A 25670-nucleotide genomic window follows, 5' to 3' on the forward strand; every position below is an offset into this window, starting at 1 on the left:
CCGGTCCTCTCGGGGGGCGGGACTTGTGACGCACATTGACGACGCCGGAAGTGCTGGCTGGGCAGCATGGTGAGGCGGGCCGGGCTGGGCCGGGCCGGGGGCTTTGGGTCTCGCGTCTCGCGTCTCGCTCATCCGCGCCCGTGTCTCCTTATAGGGAAAGCAAAAGAAGGTGCGGAAGTATGCGGTGATGAAGCGCATGATCAGCCTGCGTGACCAGCGCATGTGAGTGTAGCCCACTGCTAGGCCGTCTCAGGCGGCGCGCCGCAGCTTAGCGGCCCGTTCGGCGGCGCGGGGGTCCCATTCAGGCTCGCTGCTGCCCCGCTCCAGCGGTGCGCGTTCTTTCTTGCAGAAATGAGAAAGAACGGGCCAAGGCTCCCGCCAAAAAGAAGAAGGAGGATCCGAGCGCTATCAAGGAGCGGGAGGTGTAAGTGCCGCAGTGCGGGCCTCCTGGAGGGTGTCGGCCTCGTACCCCTCCTTCGTTGTAGGATTTGGTGTCATGTCGATCGCAGTTAATCGATTTGTATTCTTCCCTCCAGCCCCCAGCATCCCTCGTGTTTGTTCTTCCAGTACAACACGCAGCTGGGGCCTCCTTACCACATCTTAGTGGATACCAACTTCATCAACTTCTCCATCAAGGCTAAGCTGGACCTTGTGCAGTCTATGATGGACTGCCTCTATGCCAAGTGTGAGTGTCTGCCTCACTTTCAGATTCCAGGTTACATAGTGCCATGATGTGTCTATGAACCACCTATTTGGCCTCACCACGTTAACTGAGGGTAACAGAAATATTTAATAAAATATGTACTATAATCATAGAACTTGTTGCAGATGGCCTGTGGTAGCCCTGAGACTTTGTTTTCTGACAGTCAGTGGTTTTAAATACTAATACTAAGGTAAGGCAGTGGTATTTTAAAAATCTAAAATTATCATGGATTTGTCCAATTGCTGCTCAGTGGCTTTACATTTCATCACTTTGTACCTTTAGCAGATCTTAGAAATTTAGAACTGCAAACAGTGGGTTACAGAGCTCATGACAACTTTCTGAGCTGTGCTGTTGAGATCTGTGCAGAAATACAGTTTTGTTCTAATACAGGCTTCTAATGCTGTCATTTTTGCATGTAGGTATTCCATGTATCACAGATTGTGTAATGGCTGAAATTGAGAAGTTAGGACAGAGGTATCGCGTGGCATTAAGGTATGTGCACACTATTCCTCTCTGCTTCTGGAACTTTGTATTTTAATACAAAGGAGACAGACAAGAAGAAATGAAATAAATTTGCTATGATGGTGCTCTTGTACAAATGGATTGTAGGTCTTGAACTTGATTTTATTTCTCTGGCTTTCTGAGTTCAGTTCTCTGAGTTCAGTTTTAGATCACTTTGAAAACTTATATACTAGGTATAAATATCCAGCTATAATTTTTTTTTCCCCCTCAGACCATCTAAATAACATTTTTTTCTTTTTCTCTAAATATTTAATCATAAAAAATTATAAAAATAAAGAAAAAAATGACTCAGGTCTTTTGGAACTTTTCACTTATGCCTCATATTTTTCCTCTTGCAGTAGGTAGCATGTACTGGTAATGTAGAGCTGTGTCATTGTGTGATATCTACAAAACAAGTCCAGGATGGCTTGTGCTCTCAAGGTTTACTGTTCAGTTGTATTGTTTTTTACCATTTATTTGAGCTGTTGAGTTGTAAAATATATGAGTGCAGCCCTTAAACGTCTTTGAAGTTCCCCTTCAAAGGGAAAGTGAAGTGTTCCTGTATGAAAAGATACAAGGTACAAAGGATCAGCAGTAAGATCTAGAATTTCTCCTAGTGTTTGAGTTATTTCAAATGATTTTTCTCTGTTAGGCAAGAACTTAACATTACAGAGAGTTTGGAAACCGGTTTAAAAGAACTAAGAAATATTTAGGCAGATTGTATTATTTGTTTGCTCATCAATTCAAGTTAGTGGAATGTACCATTGGCTCCGTGGCTTAAGCCCTTGTTTAGAGGATAGTATGCTGTATATCATAGAAAAGAGGGTCTGTGTTCCACCATACTATATTACCATACATTTCTGGTCTGATTGCTGTGATGCTGCACATATGTATCCCCACAGAATTGCCAAGGACCCTCGGTTTGAACGTTTGCCATGTATGCACAAAGGAACCTATGCAGATGACTGTTTGGTACAGAGAGTCACTCAGGTATTTACCCATACTATACTAACACACTAAAAATTCCTGAACCCTGCTAGTTACTCATGACTTAAGTTTCCAGCAAAGTAACTGTAAAATCTCATAAGGAGATATTTTCAGTACTTAGCACAAGTTTATTTGGAGGGGAGGATGTAATCTCCCCTAAGCATTCTTGTGGAAGATAGCATCAAGAAGCATCTTGAATGGGAAAGTTGTCATCTGTAAAAACTGCGCAGTGTTTGAATGTTTCTTGGAGTCTGTTTTGATTAGCAGAATTATATTATTAATCTGTTATGGGATTCTCTACAAGTCCTAGGAGCGCTTTACTGTTGACAGGTAGCCCTCTCCTGTTAAACGGGCTAATTGAATTGAGGCTTTTGCTTGCCTTTAGCACCAGTGTTGACTCAGGCTTGCCTCTTTTTTTCAGCACAAATGTTATATTGTAGCCACAGTGGATAAAGAGCTCAAGCGGAGAATACGAAAGATTCCAGGAGTGCCCATAATGTATATTTCCAGGCACAGGTAAGGGACTTCTGACAGAAAGGAATGCTGCCAGGCAGAATCATTGTCTGGCATGGACTCTATTCCAGTGTACTTCTCTCCTGCAATGTCTGTAGTGCAGACTGTAGTAAAGGGCCTTGTGTTCACACAAAAGTGAAAGCATAGCTGCTGCTGGGATAGAGACTTGTTGTAGACCTGCTTTTATTACAGTCCACTTATTTGCTACCTGGAAGACTTCTTTCCTTGAGACCGGTGTTTCCATAGATACATCTTGCATAAGCAGTAGGAGGACTATGGGGCAGATGTATTCCATAGATTCTTGAGAAAAACTTCCTGTTCCATGTTCTATTTGAAATTTTTTTATATCCTCAGCTAAGAAACTGAATTTGCTTCTTAGCTAAAAGCTGAAGCAACTTGGAAGGATGCAGCAGTTTCAAAGCAATGAATCTGTACAGTAAGACTTGTGAGATATTGTAACAACACTGGTTTGAGTTTGTTTCCCATTCCTTCTAAAGCATTCATCATATCCAGTGTTTTAGTATTTGTTCTGCATTATGTACAATTTAGGTTCTATGCAAGACAGAAGTTCTATGTCAAATCCTTTCGAAGTGTGGTACATAATTTTGGTAGCATGGTAAAGAAATAAAAACGTGTAGAGAAAAGGGTCAAAGTCTTCAGATGGGATGGGAAGGATGCTGGGAGGCAGGTATGCTACCAGTGGAAACTGAGTGTACTAAAATGCAGACAGAAGCATGTCAGAAATGAGGAAGCTAATTGCTGTAAATACATGGTTTTAATTGACCTGCAAGTAGAAGATGGCATAGAATATTTTCCCTCCAAACATCTTCAGCCTTACTCATTTTGCCCATGTGTCACAAGTTGAATGGACAGGATTTTATTCTCCAGAGTGGTTCTGCTCCTAAATCCTAGATTAGTTCTTAGAAAAACATTTTTTTTTTTCTTCTTTGGGATTAAGGATTTCTTGACACTCGAACTCTGCAGGATAGAGGTAACTTAATAAAGTCTTTTTAGTTTTCTCCGAGGTAATATTTTTCTCCCTGAGGTTCTGAGCTGCAGATAGAAATGCAGCAAAGCTGTTTTATGTTCAGTCTTCCTATAAGCATGTTGCTGCACTAAGAGGGGAACAACATAGAGTAGGTTGTCTTAATAGGTTTTCCCTTTCTTTTGCAGATACAATATTGAGAGGATGCCAGATGATTATGGAGCTCCTCGGTTCTAACTTGTCCAGCCAAGCCATGAATGCCAAGGCCCTGAGCCAGTATAAAGCTCCTTCTTGTTCCAAGCCCTCCTGCTTTCCTCTTTGCTGGAACTCTGTTTGTAGGATATCAGACTGACTTCATGGCCTTGATCTCCTAGGAAAAAAACAACTTTGTGAAAGAGTCTGTTTTAGTCATCTTTTTTCTGACTGCACCTGATAATCCATAGCTTGGAGAAGGATATCAGAAGAAGAGAACTCTATGTTCAAGAATGTGCTAGACTCCCTCTTTGTTCTCACATGGTGATGGGTTTCACCATTCCGAATTAACTACTGGTGATACTCCAACTATGACTGAGAGTGGGACCACAGAGGCATTAGAAGGTTCTTATCTCTGCATCTGCAGCAGGATGAGTATTCCTTTGGTGAACTCCTTTGCATCTACTCCAGAAAGAAATTGGAATCTGAATGCTGGGGGAAAGCCATCAAGTCTGCATCAATAGACTGCCTTCTCTGGAGCCATGGTCTGATAGATTTTAATTGAGAGTCAATGGGCTTTTATTCAACTGTATCTCAATACAGTGAATGAAAACAAGTTGTGTCCTGCTCATGTTCCCTAACTCAGTTCATCCTTGTACGTTGAACAGATTTTCCCTTGTTTTTGTAGGTGCTCAGTGCATATTTAATATCTCCTCTTACCAGTGCACCTTGTATTTAAGATATGATGGTATCATCTCACAGTCTGTCCACTAGGTCAGCCAGCAGTCCAGCCTTTTTGCTTAAATGCAGAGAGATGTTGGCGTTGTTGGGTCTGGGATAGACCTCTCCCTTTTGTGTGATACTTAGGTGCTTTTAAGTCTCATGTAATGGAAGAGGAATGTACTACTGTTTACAGGAAAGTGTCAAACTGAAAGGTATTAGATTGGTCTGGGACCAGAGTAGGTGGGGAGAAATCAGAGCAAATCTCACAGAGATCTGCAGTGTTGGCAGTAACGTGAGGAGGAAGTAGTCAGAAGAGTGAGGGGGAAAAAAATGGTTAAGCACATGGAGAAAAGCAATGGAAAAAATAATTCTGAGATGTATTGCTTCTGTTTTCATGAAGGTGCATTCTCATATCTTCTCCATTAGGCTTTTATTTTTAGTTTGCTCTTCTGATCTCTGTTCCTCTGTGGTGGTAAGAACTGTTTTAGGACAGAGATAGGAGAGAAACTGAGAGTCGCTGAGTCCCACATGCTGCAGCATGGCTCCTGGCCAAAATATTGGAGTTGGGGTACAGAGAAAAGGGGGAAAACTTATACTCCTGGTATAACTAAGAAAAAGACTAAACTTCAGTAGAGCTTGTATCTTGCAATTCCCTACACTAGTGCAGTCTTCAGTGTATGGCTGAAGTCATGTCCCTAAAGGCAGGCAGCACACAGTGAAGGTAGTAGCTCTCCTCTGCTAATAATTTCTTGTCCTTGGGAAATGCCCCAACAAGCTAATAACCTTAATGCTAGCACCTGCCTTTACAGATGTTGCAGGAAACTTTGGGAACACGTCAGACTTGCTCTCTTTGCTTGCTGTGAGCTCACCTGCTAGTCTTATCCCTGAAATAATACCATACTGACACTTCTCCACTTCCAGACAGAAAGAAGGTAACCAACCAGCCTGAATTTTGACACTTTTAAATTGTACATTTCAAAAATAGTTTCCTTCATTTTCTTCTCTCAGTTGAAGTCACTTATTTTTTTTTTTAACCCAAAACTATTGCCATGAACACTTAAAGGCCACGCCTTCTCAAACAACAACTGAGAAATAGCTGTAGCATTTGATCTGCTTATTTGGTTTTCAGAATAATCCTAGTTCTAAAAGACTTCTTCAGGTACAAAGTTACCCAGAATTTTCCCTATGCAGATAACTTGAGATAACCTAGACTGAAGGAGTCTGGAGGAGAAATAGACTGTTGCTCATGGTTAATACCTGACAGAAGTCTCCTAGGTGCTGAAGAAGTCAAAGGCACAGCAACCTGATGAACTTGTGGGATGTCTTGACGGCTGGCAGAATGCTTAAAATTGCCAGACAAAATGAAAGGATATAAAATAACAGAGCTGTGTGTGCATATTAGGGTGATCTTCCCAGAGAGTTGTCTCATAACTGAGTTCAGACTTCGCTGGAAGCTTTTCTCATAGCTTCACAGCTGCACGATGTGTCATTTGAACACGAAGCCCAGCTTTTCCAGCTAAGAGGACAAAGCTTTTTCCTGACCTTCCTCCTGCCTGCAAGGTTTTGGATTTCTCAACTGTTCTTTCCTATAGGGCGGAGGTGCTCAGTTCTCCAGCCAACTAGAGGTGGAACATCAGAACAGTTGTTCGAGTTTCATGGACTTCGACTCCGCTGCTAGTGGAACCCGGCGCTGCCCGGCCACACATAATGGAGCCCGGCTCGGCCCCGCCGCTCTCGTCTTCCGCCCCGGCCGTGCCAATTAGGGGCGGGCGGAAGCGCGGGCGCGGCGCTCTGCTCTCGCTTCCTTCCCTCTCTACGTGCCCCGGCCGGCGGCACGGCGCCCTCCCGTAGTCACGTGGCCTCCCGCCGGGAAGCGCCTCCCGACGCTCTAGCTCCACTCTCGCGCCGCTCTATTGCCCGAGAGGGCGGAGCGCCGCCCCGCGCAGACGCCGTGGGCCGTCCGCGCCGCCGCCGCCGCGGCCTGTGGAAGCGCCGCGCTCTGCTCCGCGCCGGCCGCCCGCGGCGCCGCCATGTACCCGGCCTGGGGCCTTTACGGGGCGGCGGGGCACTACCCGCCGCCGCCCACCTCCATCCCGCCGCCGCCGCTGCCCATCCCTCCGCCCAGCGTGCCGCCGCCCGCCGTGCCGCCGATGCCGCTGCCCAGCTACCCGCCGCCGGGCCCCGCGCCCGCCGCCGCTGCGCCGCCGCCTCCCGGCGGCACCTCGGGCTTCCTCAGCCTGCAGGAGCAGCACCTGGCGCAGCTGCAGCAGCTACAGCAGATGCACCAGAAGCAGCTGCAGTCCGTGCTGCTAGGGCCGCCGCCGCCGCCGGGACCGCCCCCTCCGGGGCTGCCGCCGCCGCCGCTGCCCGGCTCCTTCCCGGACTGGCAGCAGCCGCCGCCCACCGTGCCGCCGCCGCCGGTGCGCAGCTACCAGAAGCAGTTCTCCCACCGCGAGCCGCCCCCCGCCGCCCGCAAGCCGCCCCCCGCCGCCGCTTCCCGGGAGCGCGACGGCGCGGAGCCGCCCGCCGGGCACGGAGAGTGGGGAGAGCCCGCTCCTTCCGAGCCCGTGCCCATGGACATGGAGCTGTCGTCGCCGCCGCAATCCCCGCAGCCCGCCGCGCAGCCCTACCTGCCCGCGCAGCCCTACCTGCCGCCGCCCGCCTCCTCTCCATCGCCCCAGCCCTACCTGCCCCGCCCGCAGGCCTCGCAGCCGCCGCCCGCCTTCTCCGAGCCGCCCCCCTCCTACCTGGAGCCCCCCCCGAGCGGCGCCGCGCCGCCCTTCCTGCCGCCCCCCGCGCAGCCCTACCTGCCCCCCCCGCAGCCCTACCTGCTGCCTGCGCAGGCCTCTCCCTCACAGTCCGCTCCGCCCGGGCCCGCCGCCAAAGCCGCCCAGCCCCGCTTCACCCCCCCGCCCGCCGCCTTGCCCGAGGGAGGCTCGGAGGGAGGCACGGAGCAGCGCGGCACCCCGCAGCCCGACCCGGCTACGATGACGCCCCAGGTAAGGGCTCCGTCCGGCTCCCGCAGGTTGCGGTGGTATCGTGTGCACCCGTGGCGTGCATCGTGTGGTTCCTTCAGTTGGTTTTCCGTCGGGGACCATATGTCAGCCGGTCTGTCTGGTCAGCGTGGAGCTGTGGCTGATCCTACCGGCTGTGGGTAAAGCTTCACGAGTCTGCCTGCTGTGGTACCCCGTTCTCTTTGACTTTCTGGAAATACGCTTTCCGCCACATGGGTTCGATCTTCTGCTATGATACAGAGCTTCTTAGGGAATACCCTGAAATAATAGTTCTCACACATGATTCTTACAGTTAACTGTGCACTTTTACGTGTGCACTAGGGCTGAAATTAGTCCAAGTGTGAGTACATCAGTGCAGCTCTGTATGCGTGAATTTGGGCACAGTGCCGTTGGTGAAGTGTGGACAGAGGCGTGCGGAGCCCCCAGCTGTGTGTGCACCACCCTTGGCCTCGCTGGGGCTTTTGCAGCCCTTAGGGGTCAGCTCATGTAGTTCCAGCTGCAAGAACAAAGTATAAATACTCTTAAGAGTGAATGGATTTTATTTAAGCTTGAAATACGCAGGTTCAGTTGTTCTTTGGATTCTGATCTGAAGAAAATTTGTAGAAATTTTGTATCAGACTGAAGTCACTGAGATTAACTTTGTTAGTTCTTGGGACATCTTTAATTTGTATCCATTAGACTTCCATACCTGCACAGAAATAGCAATGGAAATGTATCCTTTTTACATTTGTACCATATAATGAATCACTGCTCAGCGGCGGAGTGCTTTTAGTTGCAAATGTGATGTTATGAAGACTTCGGACAGTGCTAGTTAATCTCTTACAGGGATACCAATGGGGCTCATATTTAGTACCAAAACCTTGACAAGTCAGATGTTGAAAGTGAATAGCATTGAAGGTGCTGCTGAATTCTTGAATTGTTAAACTTCAGATCGAGCAGTGAAGTAATTTGTCCCCCCACTGTGTAGCCAGAAGTGTCATAAGTGATAGGAGGAGAGAAAACCAGATTACTGAGAATTTTGGGTCTTTGTCAGAGTGACTTTACAGCCGTTGTAGCATGCAGAGAACTGGGTGCATTGAAATTGCTCAGTGGTGCAGGCTTGTGTTCCTCAGAACCGTGCTTCTGGTGGTGTGTGTTCTGGTCACATCTGTTGTGGTGCTGATTTCAGCCTCTGTGTAATGCAATAGGCATAGTCTCTTGGTCAGCCAATGGTGGAGTAAGTGCTCAAATAACTGAATGTGCTGTCAGGACTCTTCTGCATTACCTCAGTGCTTCTGTTTTGTTCAGGAGCTGCGGAAACTCGTGTTTTCACTTTTTTCTCACTTCTCTGTTAGAGCCTGCAGGGCATGTATTACTGACTTCATCTGCTGTGAAAACTATGAGACAGGATACATTGCTGTGTATGAATGTCCTTGTGTGAATCACTGGTCATACTGTGATTTTCACCCCTTATCCAATTGTTTGAGGAGGATCTCTTGGGTCTCTGGGTGAACAGAATTCTGTGACGGTGGCTCAGTGGTCATTCCTCCAGAGGCACAGCATCCAACACCTTTGTTCTAAGTCACCTTATGATGCTGTTTGAGAGGGATAAATGTAAACATCTTTTGTATAGCTGCATTGTGTGCTCCTCCCTCATGCTTACTAACTTACTAACCTCATCTCTCCAAGTTGCAGCCTTTACAGAAGTATTTTTAAAAAACACATTGGTATGTTTGTGTCTGCTAGGTTTTTGACAGTGGAAACCCGCAGTCCCTTTCTGAGTGTCAGGTGGGCTCTCAGGGGAAGCTTGTGCTTCTCTTAAACCTGTTTAAAGACAAATTGCATAGTTCAATTTTGAGAAATCCCATCAGACAATGCCTACCACCGTTGTTACCATGCTTTTTCTATTAGTTCCTTGCATCCCTGTCTTTCGGATTCTTTTTGGTTTGTGAGGAGGCTTTTTACAGATTGCTGTTCTCATCAGTGTATGCTTGGATGGAAAGGGAGAACAGCGGACATGAAAGCTGCAGGGCAGTCACAGATTCTCAAAAGTGGTGGAACTGACATGAGAACATAAGAATGGTTGCGCTGAGTCAGACTAAAAGTACAGTGTTTTATTATTCTGACTTTAACAGTGACTAAAAGGAGATGCTAAGAGAAGAATTCACAAATAAGTGAATAGTGATACTTCTCTAAAATACAGGAGCTGCCTTGCCATGACTGGTGTCTTTGTCTGTAAAATCTGGAGACTTTTCTTGTTGGAGCTTATGTGGTTGTGCCTTGATGCCATGGCAGTTCATTGCTTGCAGTTCTCTGGCAGGGACTTGCATAGCTCAGGGCTGTCAGGTAAAGAGCTGCCTCCCACCAGCTTTAAGTCTGTGTCCTGCTAGTCTGATTGATGCCTGGTATTTGTGTATTACAAGATGAAATGAGCTAATGGTTCCCGCTTGGGTCTCTCTAATGTGCATGGTCCTGTAAGTGTTGAGATACTCCTCTTTAGTCTCTTACTCTTTACTTTAGTGGCATCTCACAGTGCTTTGAAGCTGCTGTCATGTATTGACAGTACTCTGATTGTAGCCTGAATTATTTAAAACTGAAAGCTGAGCCACATCTTAGATGGAGAATTCTTTAGATGGAGCCATATCTACTTTTTCAGCTGCTGAGTATTAATTGTAGAATCACAAAGTGGTCTGGATTGAAAGGGACTTTTAAATATCACCTTGAAACCTCCCTGCCATAAGCAGACATAAGAAACATCTTCCACCAGATCAGGCTGCCCAGGGCCCTATCCAGCCTGGCCTACAACACCTTCAGGTCTCCAGGCAGCCTCTGCCAGGGCCTCACTACCCTCTGAGTAGACAATTCCCCCCTCATACCTAATCTAAATCCCCCCTTTTCTTGTTGAAAGCCATTCCCCCATGCCCTGTTGCTGCACACCTTGATGAAGAGTCCCTCTCCTGCTCTCTTGTAGGTCCCTTTTAGGTACTGGGAGTAATTCAGAGTAATCAGAAATCAGTTTCTAAGTATTCTTTGCTGGTTTTTGGGTTGTATTTTTTTTTCCTAACCCCTCTTTTATTCAAATATTTCCACCATGATTACTCTGCCATCATTTTCATACTACAGGTGTGTGTTCTCTGTTCACGCTCATCATCTTTTTGAACATTTTATCGTTTTTACTGCTCCCCTGCTTGTATTTGTTGTCCACCTTTTCTCCTTCGTTTTCCCTAAGTTAGTCTCTTAGTAAGTACACTCATTTGATAGGAATAAAAAGCATTAACATTAGCAAGCATGGTACCTACCACATGTCTCTACTACTTGGTCATTTTTCTGCTTTTTATTTTTGTTTTCCTTAATTGAAGTCTCTTTGGAGTGGGGAATAAATTCGTCAGTCTTCCATGCCTCACGTATCACTATCTGAGTTTTGATTAAATCTTTTTACTTTCATTGCAGTACTGCTGATAACAAAGTGAGTTTTCTCTCATATAAACATTTTTCTAGAATATTTTTATTCTGCATGATCATTAATGACTATCATAAATTAAAATTCTTTGGTTTTTTTTCGCTGAAAGCCATTTGTCTTAGAAAATTTGTTTATTGTAGGAACAGCAGCAATACTGGTACCAGCAGCACTTGCTTAGTCTACAGCAAAGAGCAAAAGCCCATGCTCAGGGACAGCAGCAAATGAAAGGCCCAGGAGTAGGGAAGGATTCATCTGAGCAGAGAGCAAAATCTGAAGAAGGGAAAATGAGTGCTTCAACTCCGCAGTCTGAACCTCCTCCGCTTAATGAATCCTTGCCTCCAGCATCTAAGGAAGATGAGTCTTCTCTTACATCCACTGAAACTCAGGTAGGCTTTGCAGAGAGGTGCCGCTCTGTGTGTTGTGCTACATGGGACAAAATGCAGGAAATATTGTCATCAAATTCTCATTTACTGTGTAATAAGAAATACAGTAAAACAATCTTTGAAGAACATGTAAAGCCACAGCAATAATAAAAAATACATTCCTCATGTTTAGACTTGCATAGATACTCACACATGCACCAAGCTTGACTCACTTGCACCTTCTCCAACACTGTCATCTTTGTCTATGAGAAACACGTTGTGACACAGAAGTGCAAAATGAAGTACTCTGTAAATGAGGAATGCTATACTTAAGACGCTGTTTTCAGTGCTTCTCTTGGTGGTTGTCTGGTCTGGCTCTCTTTTTCTCTGTGTATAATAGTTTGTCTGGAAGCCAAGAACTTTGTACTGAGTATTTAGTATTTTGTCAGAGTGCTTAATGATAGTTTCTATGTAATGGACGGAGGTCATTATTTCAGTGTTTCAGCAGATTACTGTGGCATGATAGGCTGCCCTACAGCATGTGCTCTGCTTTCACTTACAATATGCAGGTTTTCATCAAGCAGCAAAATTATGCTCTTAAAATTATTTTGTTTCGTCATGAAAATGCACAGTTGTCTCCCTGCATTTGCTGTGAGCAGCACAGAGCTCACAGATCTGTGTTAATCTCTTACCTGTTAGTTTCTGTATGTATGAAAAACCTAATCCCCATCTGCTTAACCTTTAGATCAGACTACACAAGAATAGAGGAGATAAAAATCAGAACACTGGAATACACAGTGATAAGATAATGAAAGCCGAGAGGATTCTTGTAAACTGAGTAGCAAACAAGTGTTCTTCTCTTCTGACAGAAACAGCCTTCCTTTATTTATAGTATTTGCCTGTTTCTCTAGCTTAATATTGATCCTCCTGATGACCCTGAGGAAGATTTGAGACTGCAGCAGTTGCAAGCAGCAGCAGCTCAATGGCAGCAGCATCCCCATCACCGAGTTGGATTTCAGTACCAGAGAATAATGCAGAAGCATGCCCAGCTGCAGCAGATAGTACAGCAGTATCAACAGATCATGCAACAGCCTCCACATCTGCAGGTGAAACATTCAGGAGATGGTATTTGATATGTTTTGTGAGTGACCTAACACTAACAGTCTGCTGAAAAAATGAGTAATTGAGTGATTTCTCATGGTCGGCTTATCTGTCTAATTACTTTTTCTGCATGGACAAAAGTCTGTATCCCTGTTTCCTATTATCACTCAACTTCAGAATGAAAAAAAGTAGCTTGAGAGGTGATGACAAATCTTTAATAGGATAGTGAAAATAAGAATTTACACTTTTAAGATTTTCAGGCATATCTGAGTGATACAGGAGCAGAGTTGAATACAATACAGACCTTACTCAGCTTCTGATATTTTTCTGATTTAGAAATCATGCAGGAGAAAGTGAGCAGGTGATTGTGTGAAGTAAATTGGTAGCTGCCCTATTTCATAGTTTTGAAAAATGTGCAGTGATGAAGTAGAAGTCTTAATTACAAATTTGGATGATTATATCACTGTTGAAACCTTTAAGTTTTTAAGTAAACATTAATTGCTGTATTAGTTGAACCAGCTTTTTCTGAATTGGAAGAGTTTGTACATTAAGCATTTATTTATAGCTTGGGCTGTCTGTTTAAAAAATCTGGAAGTATAATGCCCGAAATCTTAGAACAGGTCAAGCCCATCAGTATTAGCATCTGAGGAAAAACTGACTGCACTGTGCAAATTATGTCATCCAGAAAAGGTTTAAAGAAAAATAACTGCTTGTAGCTGAAGCAACTCTCTGCAAGTTAGTAAGTTTAGAAATTGAAATTCTGGGAAGTAGTCACATACTATATGTACCGCAAGGGTGAAGATTGATTTGTGCTTTAGTAGCTGTTGTTTGCATCAAGTAATAACACAGCTTGAAGGCCTTTGGCTATAGCTTTCTTTAGCTTTCCTGTGTAAAACAAAATAGTCTTCTATGCATAAACGCTTGCCCTCCAGTCATTCAATGAGTAAATTGATGTTAGGTGTCAGAGTTTGCTTTTGTTTGGTTGTAGTTCTTCCTCAAGTATCTGCAAAAGTCAGAAGTTGTGATAGGAGGAGTGACGCTAAAATGTGTGGCTCTGACAGTAACTCAAATGGTATTTTGAAGTTATTCCTGTATTCTCATTGTAGACAATGTCAGTGGAGATGCAGCTGAGACATTATGAAACACAGCAAAAACAGTTCCAGCAGCTTCATAAAGACTGGGAGCGATCAATGAACCAACAGTGGCAGCATCAGCTTCAAACATATCCTCATAAAGACCAACTTCAGGAGTATGAGAAACAGTGGAAAGCATGGGATGAACAGATGAAGGTCACTCAGTCCCATCTGCAGGAGAAAGTGAGCTCACTTCAAAACTTGAAGAATCAGTATCCTGCAAATGTTTCACTTCCACCTCCATTTGTTCCGTATTCCCAATCTGCTCAGGGTGGCATTCCAGTTATGCCTCCAACTTTGCCTTCAACTACACCTCCACTGGTTCCCCCACCTCTATCGTCTGTATCTCAGTTATCCAACTCCTCCTCTGTCCCTTCAGGATCCAGTTCTCAAAGCAGTCAATCTACTGAAACACCAAGGCCAGCTCTACTTCCTACTCCTGGTACCTATGCATCAAAAATATCTAGTTCACCTGTGTATTCAGCTTACCATTCTCAAGGAAGTTCATCCTTCAGCTCTTCAGACCACGGAAAGTCTCAAGTTCACCATAATAAACAAACTGAGCAAGGATGTGGGGAACTGAAAACCCCTTCTGCGTTGTCTTCAACATACACACCTACCATGCAGGATAAACCAGTGAGATCAGGTGGATTGCTTCCAGATCCTCCCAGATCAGCACGTTTCGAAGGCCCCAGAGGTCCTCGGTAAGGATACTTTCATTGATTTATACATGTTTGAGGCTGAATGCACTTTGGTGATATATTAAGAAATGAAACATTGTCTTATTCTCAGATTTTCCTGAGATCAGATGAGGTGTGTTTGGCAGAGGTTTTGTGTATGCACGTTATGGTCTGTATTTATCTGATTACAGCAAAGATAAGTAAATTCTATTTACCTAGTCATCTCCTAAAATGGAACACTTTTTTTTTTTCCTCCTGTTTTTCTAGTGAAATGCTTCAGCATGCTGCTCCCTTTTAATCCTCAGAGATATAATATTTCTTTTGTGAAAATAGGAAAGATGCTGTAAATATTTTATGCATCTTTGCCATCTTTAGCTTAAAGATGATAACTCGCATTTGGAAGACTGACCTTTCACAAAAAGCCGTATAAATTTCCAGCATTCCATATGCAGTACTTGGAACACAATTTAGGAATATCTAAAGCAAAAGTGTTGAGGAACAGTCCCTCAAGTCATTGAGGGATTAAGTCATTGCTGTAGATGATGACACTTCAATGAGCACATTCTGAAAGGGGTTCAAGAAAGTATCCAGATATCTATTTAGTTAAATATACTACCATAGCTTATTACTAGAAATTTAGTTTTGAGAAGAGAAACAATTATTCTTTGTAGTCCAAATCCATTGATTGCAGAAAAAAATGGTAAAACTAAGAGTGCTTCACCTGTGCTTTTTCTTTAACTTCTCTTGCTGTGAGAGTTCTGTAGCTACATCTTTTTCCTATTTGCTGCACTTTCCAAAATGGCTGCCAGATAAGAGAGTGGTGGTCTTTGTCTTGCATGCAAATCAGTGTTTTTCCACATGTGTAGCATTACTTAGCATTCAAACAGCTATAAATGAGAAAGAAAGAAAGAAAGAAATGATTTGAGCCTTTGCCTAACACTGGGATTCCTTTTGTTTTCTATAACATCTGGTAGTTTTGAATTTGAAGGTAACTGTCTTTATTAAGATAGAGTTTTATTAGAATACAAATCTGCATTTTTTCAAGTAGATGGTCTGCTGCCTTACTCTAAATGTGCCTGCTATATGCTTTGACCTAAGAACTTGGTTTTTGAACTGTTTTCTTTCCATAATTGTCATGATATCAGTTTGCAAAAACAACATCTGTTGTGTGTGGTCATTAGTTCAAGGCTGGTTGAAGTGATGCCTACTAAATTTGAAACGAACAGACGAACAAACAAACAAAAACTCCAAGAAAGTAGACTGTGGCTTTATTTCTGAGGACACTTGAAGTATTAAAATAGCATAACTTTTGAGCATTGCTATATTGTGATTGTATGAATATGCTATGGCTTTCCTAAAAATCTGCTTACTATATGTTCTCAGTATCAGCCATTTAAATTTTTTATTGAACTTGTGATAAATTAAAAATGTAGTTGTTAAAAATGGTACTATCCCATAGTTAACAGGTAATGATTGGATGTATGAGGAGACACCCATCCACTCCATTTTAGCAATTAACATTTCTCAAAAATCTGTAAAGAATTTCCTTAAACTAATTTTCTGAATTTAGGGGATGAAGAACATCTTACAGTACTCAAACTTTTCTTCTAGCTATACCCCCCGTGTAAACAGTGATCCTTAAAATTCAAGATATGTTGCTGCTATGCTTTACGATTTCTTTTTTTTCCCTCATCCTGTTTATCTTGACCTCCTTCACCCCAAACAAAATGCAGTTTTGTTCCAAAAGAAAATGTGCTTTCTACTTTTTCATCTTAAGAGGATTATTAAAATTCTTTGATGTTGTGTAAATGATCTAATTTGGTAAATTGTTCACTGAAACCTTAATTTCTGCAGCAAGTCAACTGCTGCTAGTAGGTAGGCAGTAATGAATTGATATCCAGTGAGGCACAACTGTAAATCCCAAACATCCAAGCAATTTGAGTCCAGGCACAAGTTCTATATTCTGTGTGAAATGAATTTCACTTGTTGTAGCCTGGTAGGTAAAACAGTATTGTGCGTGTGCAGGTTGGATTTTTTATTATATGACTGTGAATTATTCTTTATGTTTGTTTGCTTGACTTCTTGTGTTCAAGCAAGAGCAGTTGTAGGTGTTCTCAAAAGGAATTAAAAACAAAACAAAACAAACAAAAAAAGGGATGCCATAAAAATGCACTTGTTTTAAGCATATTGTCTTGCATGGAACTTAATATCACAAATTGTTAAACAGATCCTTTCTGTAAGTATGTATAGATTTTCCTGTATGCCATTCATCACCATAGCAAAGTAAGCTTGCTGCATAGTATTAAAGCAAAAGTTCAGCAAGTCCTATTCGTTTTCACAAAACTGAAAAGCTGAAACTTTTCTCAGTCAACTTTGGAAGGCTTGTGTTTTTTTTTTTCCCTTTTTAAAGTCACATTTAAATCCTGAGATACTTAAGTCAAGTTTTCTTTTTAGGGTCTGCAGCTGGTTTAAATGTCTTCGTTGTGCAATGTTGAAATGGAGATTTCTTCTCTCTTCTTCTTTGTTCTGCAAGTGGTTCAAATGGGTTTGGTTCTAAGGCACACTAGAGTACACCAGTTAATTCAAGGAGGTGTGAAATCTTTTTTTAGAGTTTGATATATTCATTTGAGTAAAATTGCCTTTATTTCATATACAGATTTGATGGACCTCGAGGAAGAGGATATGACAAATTTGAAGGCTCAAGACCAAGAGGTCCCCGTTTCGACTCTCAGCGCACAGAAGGACACAGGTCACGTTTTGACCGACAGAATACTGACGGACAGCATACGAGTAGATGGGGAAATATCCCACGTGGACCAGCAGGACAATTTTATACTTCTCAAAATACATCACATGCACATGGTTCTCGACCTGGTGGTCCACGGTGGAGGGGGCCTAGGCCTCATTTAGGACAGCAGCAGTCACAAACAGACTCAAGATCAGAAAACAAAGAGCCTTTTACAGACGTAGCTGGCAATCAGCAGACTGTAAGTGGAAAGCAATCGCCTCCTGACGTGAAGAGTACCAGTTCCGTTGAGCCAAATGAAGACCTTGCAAACACTCAACAGGAACCATCCAAAGCTGAAGTCAAAGAAACCACTTCAGACCCTCCTAAAAAGTGGACGTGGAGTTCACATGATCCTAACGAGCAAGTAGAAGAGTCCAAAGCAAGTACTTCACCTATTCCAAACCAGAATTCAACATCCCTTTCTAGCAATTCTGTAGCTTTGCAGTCAGGTGTTGCAAGGACAGGAGGTGCAGTAACCCCTGTAACAGGAAATGAGGATCTGGATTCCACAGACAGTCAATTGCTTGATTCAGATAGTACCCAGGGCTTACCTGGGCCAGAAGGCAGAGGGAAAGGGTCTTTTATGCATGAAGATAGAGGCAAGGGGCATATAAACAGAGGAAGAGGACAGGGCAGAGGGCAGGGAGATGGCCGTGGCTGGGGAATGGGCCGTGGCCGAGGCATGGGCAGGATGGATGGCCGAGGAATGGGCAGGATGGACGGCGGCCGGGGAATGGGAAGAATGGATGGTGGCTGGGGAATGGGCAGGATGGACGATGGCCATGGCTGGGGAATGGGCAGGATGGACGATGGCCGTGGCAGAGGATATGTGTACAGAGGGAGAGGGCAGGCTAGGCAGGCATCCATCCGTGGCAGGGGCATGTTCAGGAGAGCAGGCAGCAGGGAAAGGATGCCAGATGGGCAGTCAGGGAGCAGGGAGAGGATGCCAGATGGACGATCTGGCAGCCGAGAGAGGACGATGGGTGGCCAGTCTGATAGCCGGGAGAGGGTGATGTCTAGCCGAGACAGAGAGCTAGCTGGGCGGCCAGGCAGCCGGGAGAGGGGACAGAGGGCAGGCAGCAGGGAAAGAGGCCCTGTCAGGCGGGCAGGCAGCAGGGAGAGGGAGCCCATGCGGCGGGCCGGCAGCAGGGAAAGAGTCCCTATCAGGCGTGCTGGCAGCAGGGAGAGGGTCCTTGTCAGGAGGGCAGGTAGTCGTGAGAGAGGTCCTGTCAGGAGGGCGGGTAGTCGTGAGAGAGGTCCTGTCAGGAGGCCAGATAGCCGGGAGAGGGAAACAGGAGGCGATATGGATAAACCAAGTCACCTAGGAGATGACCCTGACAACATGCCTCCTTACCATCGAGATGAGACACTCAGGGGTTCTTGGAGTCATGAAGATGAGAGAATGCATGAAGAATTTCCTTTGGATAGTAGAGATGACCCTTCGATGGAGCATGAGCATTTGGATGACTGGGAAAGAGAACAATACTGGAGAGATCACAACTCTGATTATCGGGATGATTCTGTAGATCCATATGATAGAGATGACAGGCTGCCATCTCACCATTCAATGCCTCCATTATCTCCACTACCAGCACTACCTCATTTATCATCTGATCATGACAGACGAGATTCATGGTGGGATGACTGGAAAAGGCCAAGGGAGAGGGAACTAGAGAGAGATCTAGATAGAACTGGGAGATCCTCAGACATTTATGATCAAGATTTGGACAGAGAATGGGATAATAGAGACTGGGACATGAGACCTATGGATGACAGAGAAATGGGGAATCGTGACCTGGATATTCCCCCACTACCACCACTACCACCCCTTCCACCTCTGGACAGATATCGTGAAGACAGGTGGAGAGAGGATAGGAATAGAGACCATTATGACAGAGACCTCCGAGACAGAGGTGAGCTGAGAATTCGAGAGTATCCGGAGAGATATGACACGTGGCGGGAGAAACAGGACTTTGTTCCTGAAAGGAACGACTGGGAGAGGGAACGGTTGTCAGATAGGTGGTATCCAGACGATGGAGACAGAGTGAGGTCTTTGGACGGTCAGCTGGATTCATCCCTTCTTCCACCTTCACATTCCTCTGATATGCTGGGAACAGATTCCAACCTGGACTCGGAACAGTCCTTGGGGGGAGTGATGGTCCTGAGCCAAAGACAGCATGAAATAATTCTGAAAGCTGCCCAGGAGCTCAAAATGCTTCGGTGAGTTGCCTGATTCTGTCACATTTGGCAGGAAAAATAAGTAGACATTAAATTATTTTTTTTTTAATCTATTTTCATACTGTTGCGTGTTCTCTAGAACTTTGAACTTCTGAGCTGGTACACTTCAATTGTATAGTATTGAGTGGGGGATGTTAATTTCCTTTTGGACATCTTCATGATAAATGTTTCTTGTCATGCATTAGTATGTTCTGATGAGTTTACTCACTTCTGACCTATCTTTCTTTTTTATTTCCAATGCAAATTAAATATTCTGTGTTTGCCAAGAAGCAGCTAAATTTTGGTGGCCAAAGATTTCATAGGGATTGTGAATCCACATCCAGTTTCAGCTGTTAAGTAGGCAAGTCAATCATATTGTAGCTTTAACTAGCCAAATGGACCAATTGGATGTGAATGAAATTTTCAAAATCTTGATCAGCAATGAGTTGCCTCTGCAATTGAGTTGTTGGTGATTTTATCATTTTTCTTTTGTTTTTTAAACTGTTTACTCCCTTTTCTCATCATGGCTGTTTCAAGAGCACAAAATTTACTTTTAGTAGTATTTTCTCTTTTTATTTTGCTTTACATATAGGTAGTACTAGTTTTAAAGCTGAGTTCCTATGCGGGGAAATGCACTTCATGTATTTGTAACACTAATTACTAAGAAGCCTTGTTTGACATCAATCTGTTTCCAGTTCCAGGAGTCATCTCACTTATGTGCTTTTCCAACCTTGAGAAAAATGTTGGAGGAAGAAAACTTTGTCCTGATGTAATTTCATGACCTTAGCAAGCTCTTGGAACCTCCTTTTTCATTATGTTCATTAACTAATGTAGTTGCCAAATAGGTACCATGAGAACGAACCTGTTGCGTGGTGCTTTTGCTTCTTAAGTATGTTGTTATTCCCACCACAGCTCACCCATAAAGCAAAGCTATCAGAATAGTTTGGTGCTTCTGTGGAGATGGTCCTTGTTTTCCAAATTTCTTCAACTTACACATTAATAGCTTCGTTTCTTTTCACCATAGAATGGCAGTAGAAACTCACATGGAACTAGTTATTCAGAGTATTGCTATCACAGCTTTCATGGGTGAACTTATTTTTTTCTTAAATAATAGAACATTCTCCTGTTGAATAGGGCATTTTCCATTAGTTACTTTTCAACATGCATCCACATCACCTGACCAATCTTTCCATTATTCTCAAAAGAGCTTGTTGATAATTACTTTGTAATATTCCATTATCCTCAGATGAGTTTGGTAATTGTTTCAAATAGTCACGTCAAGATCTATGTTGGAGTGATTCCTAATTTACATAATGGAACCTATTTAATTTTTGAATACTGCTCACTTTTTAATTGAAGTATGGTTTGTATGTTTGTTTTCTTTTTAGAATGTTCCCTCATTTGAACCTGTAGCATCCTCAGTGAATAATTTTGTCCAGCTTGATTGACATTGCTTCTAAGGATCAACATAAGAGCAGTGACAAATAACCAGGAGGATATGAATGCAAGGCAAACTCAAAATGCGAAAGTTAACAAAGAGCTCATATTAGAAAGCATCTGTTAAACCCCCTAACGATTTAATAGGGATTTATATCAAAATAAGTAATAGAATAATATCCTCTTCCACATCAGCAATATCCTAGGGTTCAGTAAATTTAGAAGTAGAAGGAGGAGGAGAACACGCACCTTCTGCACAAACATTTTCTTTGTGATTTGATGCATAGGTTTTGGTGCATTAAATGTATTCTTGAGAAAACCAGAAAGATAGGTTTCTTCCATTATATTCTATGAATGAGATGCTATGAGAGATTCATGTGACCCATCCTATTTGTGAGCCACTGAGAGATAGCTTAGGATTGATACCTAGTAAAGACGAGAGTTTTAATTTCAGAGGGAGGATAAGCTAAAATAATGAGCAGTTAAAGTGAATGTTTAGTTATCTCTGTTACATTAAACCATGTTGAACAATATAGAGATGTTTTGCACTTTTCTTGAAGCCGTTTTGTTTTCAAACTCTTAAGATTACTAAGCATCTGTCCCATATGGAGGCCTTCATTGCATGCAGAAATGCAAGAAAAGTGATTTTTAAAAAGAGAGAATAGAACCGTACTTTGGGAACCACTGCATCAGTGAATAATTTTATTCAAGCTGAAATACTTACACATAGAAATGAAAATGGTATAGATATGCATGTCTAAGTCATTAAGAAGGAGAAATACAAATATAATATTGATACTATTGTTTGTAAATTTGATATGAGGATATTCTTAAAATTAATTACACAGGTACTTTGCATCAGGTCCTTCCAAGCAAGTGACCCCAATCTGAATGATAGAAACAACTTTAAGGAGACTGATTTTTTTTGTTGTTGTTGATTTTTTTTTTTTTTTTTTCTTACTTTTTTGATCCAAGAGCTACATTAGTAGTATGGTACATCATTTTTTTTCACCTGCAAAGGTGAAGCCTTCATCTGGCTTTGTTCTTGTTGTGAATATGACAGCATAGTTGGTGCTGCATACTGTTCTATATTTATTGTGAGGTTTATTCTTCATAAACCTGCCATAAAGAAGGCATAAATGCTGGCAATTGCTCAGTCTAATCTTTGGAGTAATGCAGCACATGGGAGCCCTTTCTGTGAGCCACACTGCCCTTGCAATGGATGCTGAACAGAGGCATTGATGGCCAGGATGGCCTCTGTTGCACGTAGTACAGAGGGATCCTGCTCTAAGTTGTTTTTTGGGTGCTACCATAATACATGCAATTAGTATGATCAAAGATTTACTACAATTAAAAAAGAAAAAAAAAGGGAGAGAGAAAACATTGTGAACAAAAACTGAAAGGAAAGCATACTGAATAGAAGTTTGTAATCTGGTGGTTGCAGCATTCACTGCTGTCCTGTTTTCTGCTCCATAAAAGAGGAAAATGAAAGCTAACATTACCACTTTGTTTTTAAATGTTGGCATCTCTGTTATGCTTTGTGTTGGCCTCAGTCTCGTCAGCGTGCAACCTAGAGTGAGCCCCGGTGCACTTATGCATATCCATGGGGCTTCATGTTTGCAGGTGTTGGTGGAAGCAAAAATCCAGCTTTGTTCTTTACTGTTGAAGCAGAGTAGTTCTAGCCAAGTTTAGAGGAAGTCTGGTCAAAAAGGATGCAGCTAATATATAAATGTTTCGATGGCTAGTAAGGTGGATGTGAAACAAGGATTTCACAATCAGCATTGACCATTTAATGCCATATTCTCACTTAAGCAACAGACTGATACAACTTTCTTGTGATTCATGTGCAGAGAGCAAAAAGAACAGCTGCAGAAGTTGAAGGAGTTTAAACCTGTCATTTCCACGCAAGACTCTCCAAGATCACAGAACACAGGCACAAGACCGGGTGCCTTTCAGGTAAATCCATTTCAAGACAATGTAATGTGCTGGTGGTAATTGCTACCCGTGTGTATTTCAGGTCACTTCCGTGCTCTGATGATCAATCTTTTTTATGGAATTACCTCCCCAGCAGTCCTTACAACTTCATCTGTCTTTTGTTGAGGCAGAGCGACTTTGTGGTTTCTTTAGATTTTCCAGAGCCTATTTTAGTCATTCAGTTCACTGTGTCTTCCAAGCATGGCCCACAAGAGAGAGTAGCTCATGAGATTTAACAGTCTAAATTGCTGTAGAATTATGTGCAAGATGAGGTGACCTCTTGTAAAGTAAGTTTGCAAGATTTGTGAGAAGACAGACCCTCCTTTTCCCCATCTAGCTACGTGGGATTGCTGTCTTTGAATACCAGATTGCTCTACTCTTCCTGCTTTAAGGGCTCTTTATACTTTGAAGAGGTTGAGAGGAAAGAAAATTGAGAATAGTTCCATCAGAAACTCAGATCAAGTGGGCATTAGTTTGCTGCTGGCTGTCTTTATTAGGAGTTCTCATTACCATCTAGAATATTGCGAAATGCTTTAAAGCTCACGTTTGTGCACCTCCATGCCTTCATTTCCTGTTGTGCTGTAAGTTATTGTTCTGCTATTTCATCTCCTGATTGGTCCTAAGAACTCTTCTCAGATGCTCTCAATTGTTTTTTGGTATCTCATACCAGGTCAGAAACCAACTGAACTTCTGCAGTCATGTTTACTCACATTTATGAAGCCTTCCTAAAACAAATAAACAACTTAGTTATGTGTATGTTGAAGGAGATGCTGAGTTGATGCACAGGCTTTTTTTGTGATGTCTTAGCCCAAAAGTTACTGGTACCAATAAACTTGGATGTACTGACCTGTAATCCTGACCTTTAACCAGCCCAAACTTTCTTTGTCCCTCCTCCTAGCGAAGCATTACGCTGTGAATGAGGCACTACAAGTTTTATTTTTGCCTTGCTGACCTCTTTCTTGTTTACAGTGTCTATAAAGTCAAGTAATAGAACACATTTCGTACCAAGAACCGCAAACATGATGACATCTCTAGGAAGTGACTTTACTCCTTAACTTTGGTATTTTGTATCTCAGAATACTTCACCCATCTGCCTGGAGGTTTTCAAACATCTGTTACCTTAAGATTTCTGCTGTGTCTTTGAATGTAAAGCTTTGCTTGTAATTACAACTGTTCTCCAAGTTCTGCTGTGTACTGCTTATGAAACTGCCTATATCTTGGCAGCTACTGTGATGCTAAAAAGTCTGTTGTGACACAGTATGTGGTGTTCCATGAGGATGTTGGGTTCAAGAAGGGATTTTATTTTTTCACTGGGCAGCACCTTCCCACTGACCAGATTGCATTAAGAGTTTTCCAGGTGGTACTGCGCTCTGGGAATTTTTCCAGTGTCTTCCAGAAGGAAGCTGGCCTTATCAATCCTTTTGTGCCTCATCAAGTTGCCCTACTTCTAGACTATTTTAGCCCCCTCACAGCAGGAATCTTCGGGAATTAAACTATAGACACTTTTGAATTAAGATTGGCCTACTGGAGCTTAAATTGTTATGGTTATTTTTAAGGAGAAGATAGTATTTAAGCATTCATGTAATGAACAAACACTAAATTAATTGAGGCTGCCAGTTCATGAAATATTGTCCTCCTACCTCTAGCATCTTGGTGGAGGTACTATATAATTTGACTATAGATTGCCATTGTGCTTACTGACTTAGGATGAGAGAAGATTAGGCGACAGATCTCTATTTAAAGTGCTTTCTGCATCTAGGTCTCTTCTCAGCTATCTTCAGAGGCAACATTAGAAGCCCAAGCTATTAAACCTTCTCCTGCTGTTATTATAAAGCCTCCCGTGTTGTTCAGACAGCCCACCCCTGTGACAAGACCAACTGCCCCACTGGCAAGGCCTGCTACAGCTATGACAAGGCCACATGCTCCAGTTTCTACTCCAACTACAACCCCAAGTCATGGTCAGTCTTTAAAACCATCACCTTCTGCTGTGGAACAGGAACGCTGGGATGAGGATTCTTTCCACGGACTCTGGGACACAAATGAAGATAAAGGAGCAAATATGGAATATGAATTACGTAAACAGGATTCAATGATGCCTCCACCAGTATCCTCGCCTGTGAAAGTACCTGCTGTTCACACCCCTGTTCCGTCAGCTGTACCAGGAACACTGCCTCCAGTTATTCCACCGGTTCCTAAAGCACCTGTAATTCAGCAAACTGTGGATTACGGCCATGGACGAGGTGAGTGTTACAGTGAGCATATTCATTCTGAAATTGAGAGGTAGCTCTCCATCAGCTTCTTTCTAAAGGAGCGTGCTACACAATGTATGCTTTATATATTTTGCAGCTGACATCTAAGCTGTGTATGTCATCTAATGCCAAGCAGTGCAGTTTTTAATGACTCCATGACCTCCAGTCTTGAGTTTTATGTTATCTATAATGCTGTGATAATGAGCTTTTCCATGTGAACTGGAATCCACCTCTAACAAACACCAACTAATGTGGTCATATCAACATGTTGAATTTAGATTGATACTGATACTTTCCCTGAATCCATTTAATACCTCAGTATGGGAATAACTGTTAGAAGGTGTTTTGGATTGTTACATCTCTGAGGAGCAACTTACATTCTGCTTTAAGTTACTAACATTTGTGTTGTTTAGATACTGCTTGATTGGTATGAAGTACCCTCTTCTACAGTACCTAGAGCCCCCTGGCACCAGTGTCCTGTTCTGAGGAGCAACAGACATGTAGTGCCTAAGCAGTGAAAGGCTCTGATTTTTAGTATTAAGCTTATCAAAACTAAAATTCAATATTAATTTTTAATAGAATCAATTTATTTCATTCTTAAAGCTCTTAACAAAAGTGAGGTTGTGTTATAAAGAAGTTTGTAAACTGTAAATTGTCATTTAAAGAGCATTT

General features: G+C 42.9%; 2 protein-coding genes across 7 annotated transcripts in view; both read left to right on the forward strand.

Annotated features, from left to right (window-relative positions):
• Nucleotides 1–27: 27 nt before the first annotated feature.
• FCF1 (FCF1 rRNA-processing protein) lies at nucleotides 28–4497 on the forward strand. The gene is made up of 8 exons (XM_042862946.1): nucleotides 28–69; nucleotides 155–222; nucleotides 350–424; nucleotides 537–685; nucleotides 1123–1195; nucleotides 2107–2194; nucleotides 2613–2707; nucleotides 3878–4497. Exons 1-8 carry the CDS (start codon nucleotides 67–69, stop codon nucleotides 3924–3926), a joined length of 600 nt encoding a protein of 199 aa, XP_042718880.1. The 5' UTR covers nucleotides 28–66; the 3' UTR covers nucleotides 3927–4497.
• Nucleotides 4498–6634: 2137 nt separating this feature from the next.
• Nucleotides 6635–25670, forward strand: part of YLPM1 (YLP motif containing 1) — a 46302-nt gene continuing 27266 nt past the window's right edge. For 4 of the 6 annotated variants that reach the window (XM_042862955.1, XM_042874055.1, XM_042882035.1 and 1 more), the window contains exons 1-7: nucleotides 7525–7603; nucleotides 11198–11443; nucleotides 12331–12525; nucleotides 13627–14357; nucleotides 16990–19341; nucleotides 22626–22731; nucleotides 24509–24989. In XM_042862955.1, coding sequence (XP_042718889.1) covers nucleotides 7592–7603; nucleotides 11198–11443; nucleotides 12331–12525; nucleotides 13627–14357; nucleotides 16990–19341; nucleotides 22626–22731; nucleotides 24509–24989 — 4123 coding nt within the window. In that variant the 5' untranslated portion in view covers nucleotides 7525–7591. Of the gene's footprint in view, nucleotides 7604–11197; nucleotides 11444–12330; nucleotides 12526–13626; nucleotides 14358–16989; nucleotides 19342–22625; nucleotides 22732–24508; nucleotides 24990–25670 lie in introns of all 6 variants that reach the window. The other 2 variants (XM_042866176.1, XM_042890169.1) reach the window with 2 other exon arrangements.

Source organism: Lagopus leucura, unplaced genomic scaffold (genome assembly GCF_019238085.1).
Source record: "Lagopus leucura isolate 7727_CA_CO unplaced genomic scaffold, USGS_WTPT01 Super-Scaffold_1, whole genome shotgun sequence".
Taxonomy (NCBI): domain Eukaryota; kingdom Metazoa; phylum Chordata; class Aves; order Galliformes; family Phasianidae; genus Lagopus; species Lagopus leucura.

Bases quoted from the DNA above. Each gene is read 5' to 3' on its own strand.
- FCF1 (XM_042862946.1), top strand. The intron at 425-536 runs GTAAGTGCCGCA...TCTTCCCTCCAG, and splicing joins GCTATCAAGGAGCGGGAGGT to CCCCCAGCATCCCTCGTGTT. The intron at 686-1,122 runs GTGAGTGTCTGC...TTTTGCATGTAG, and splicing joins GGACTGCCTCTATGCCAAGT to GTATTCCATGTATCACAGAT.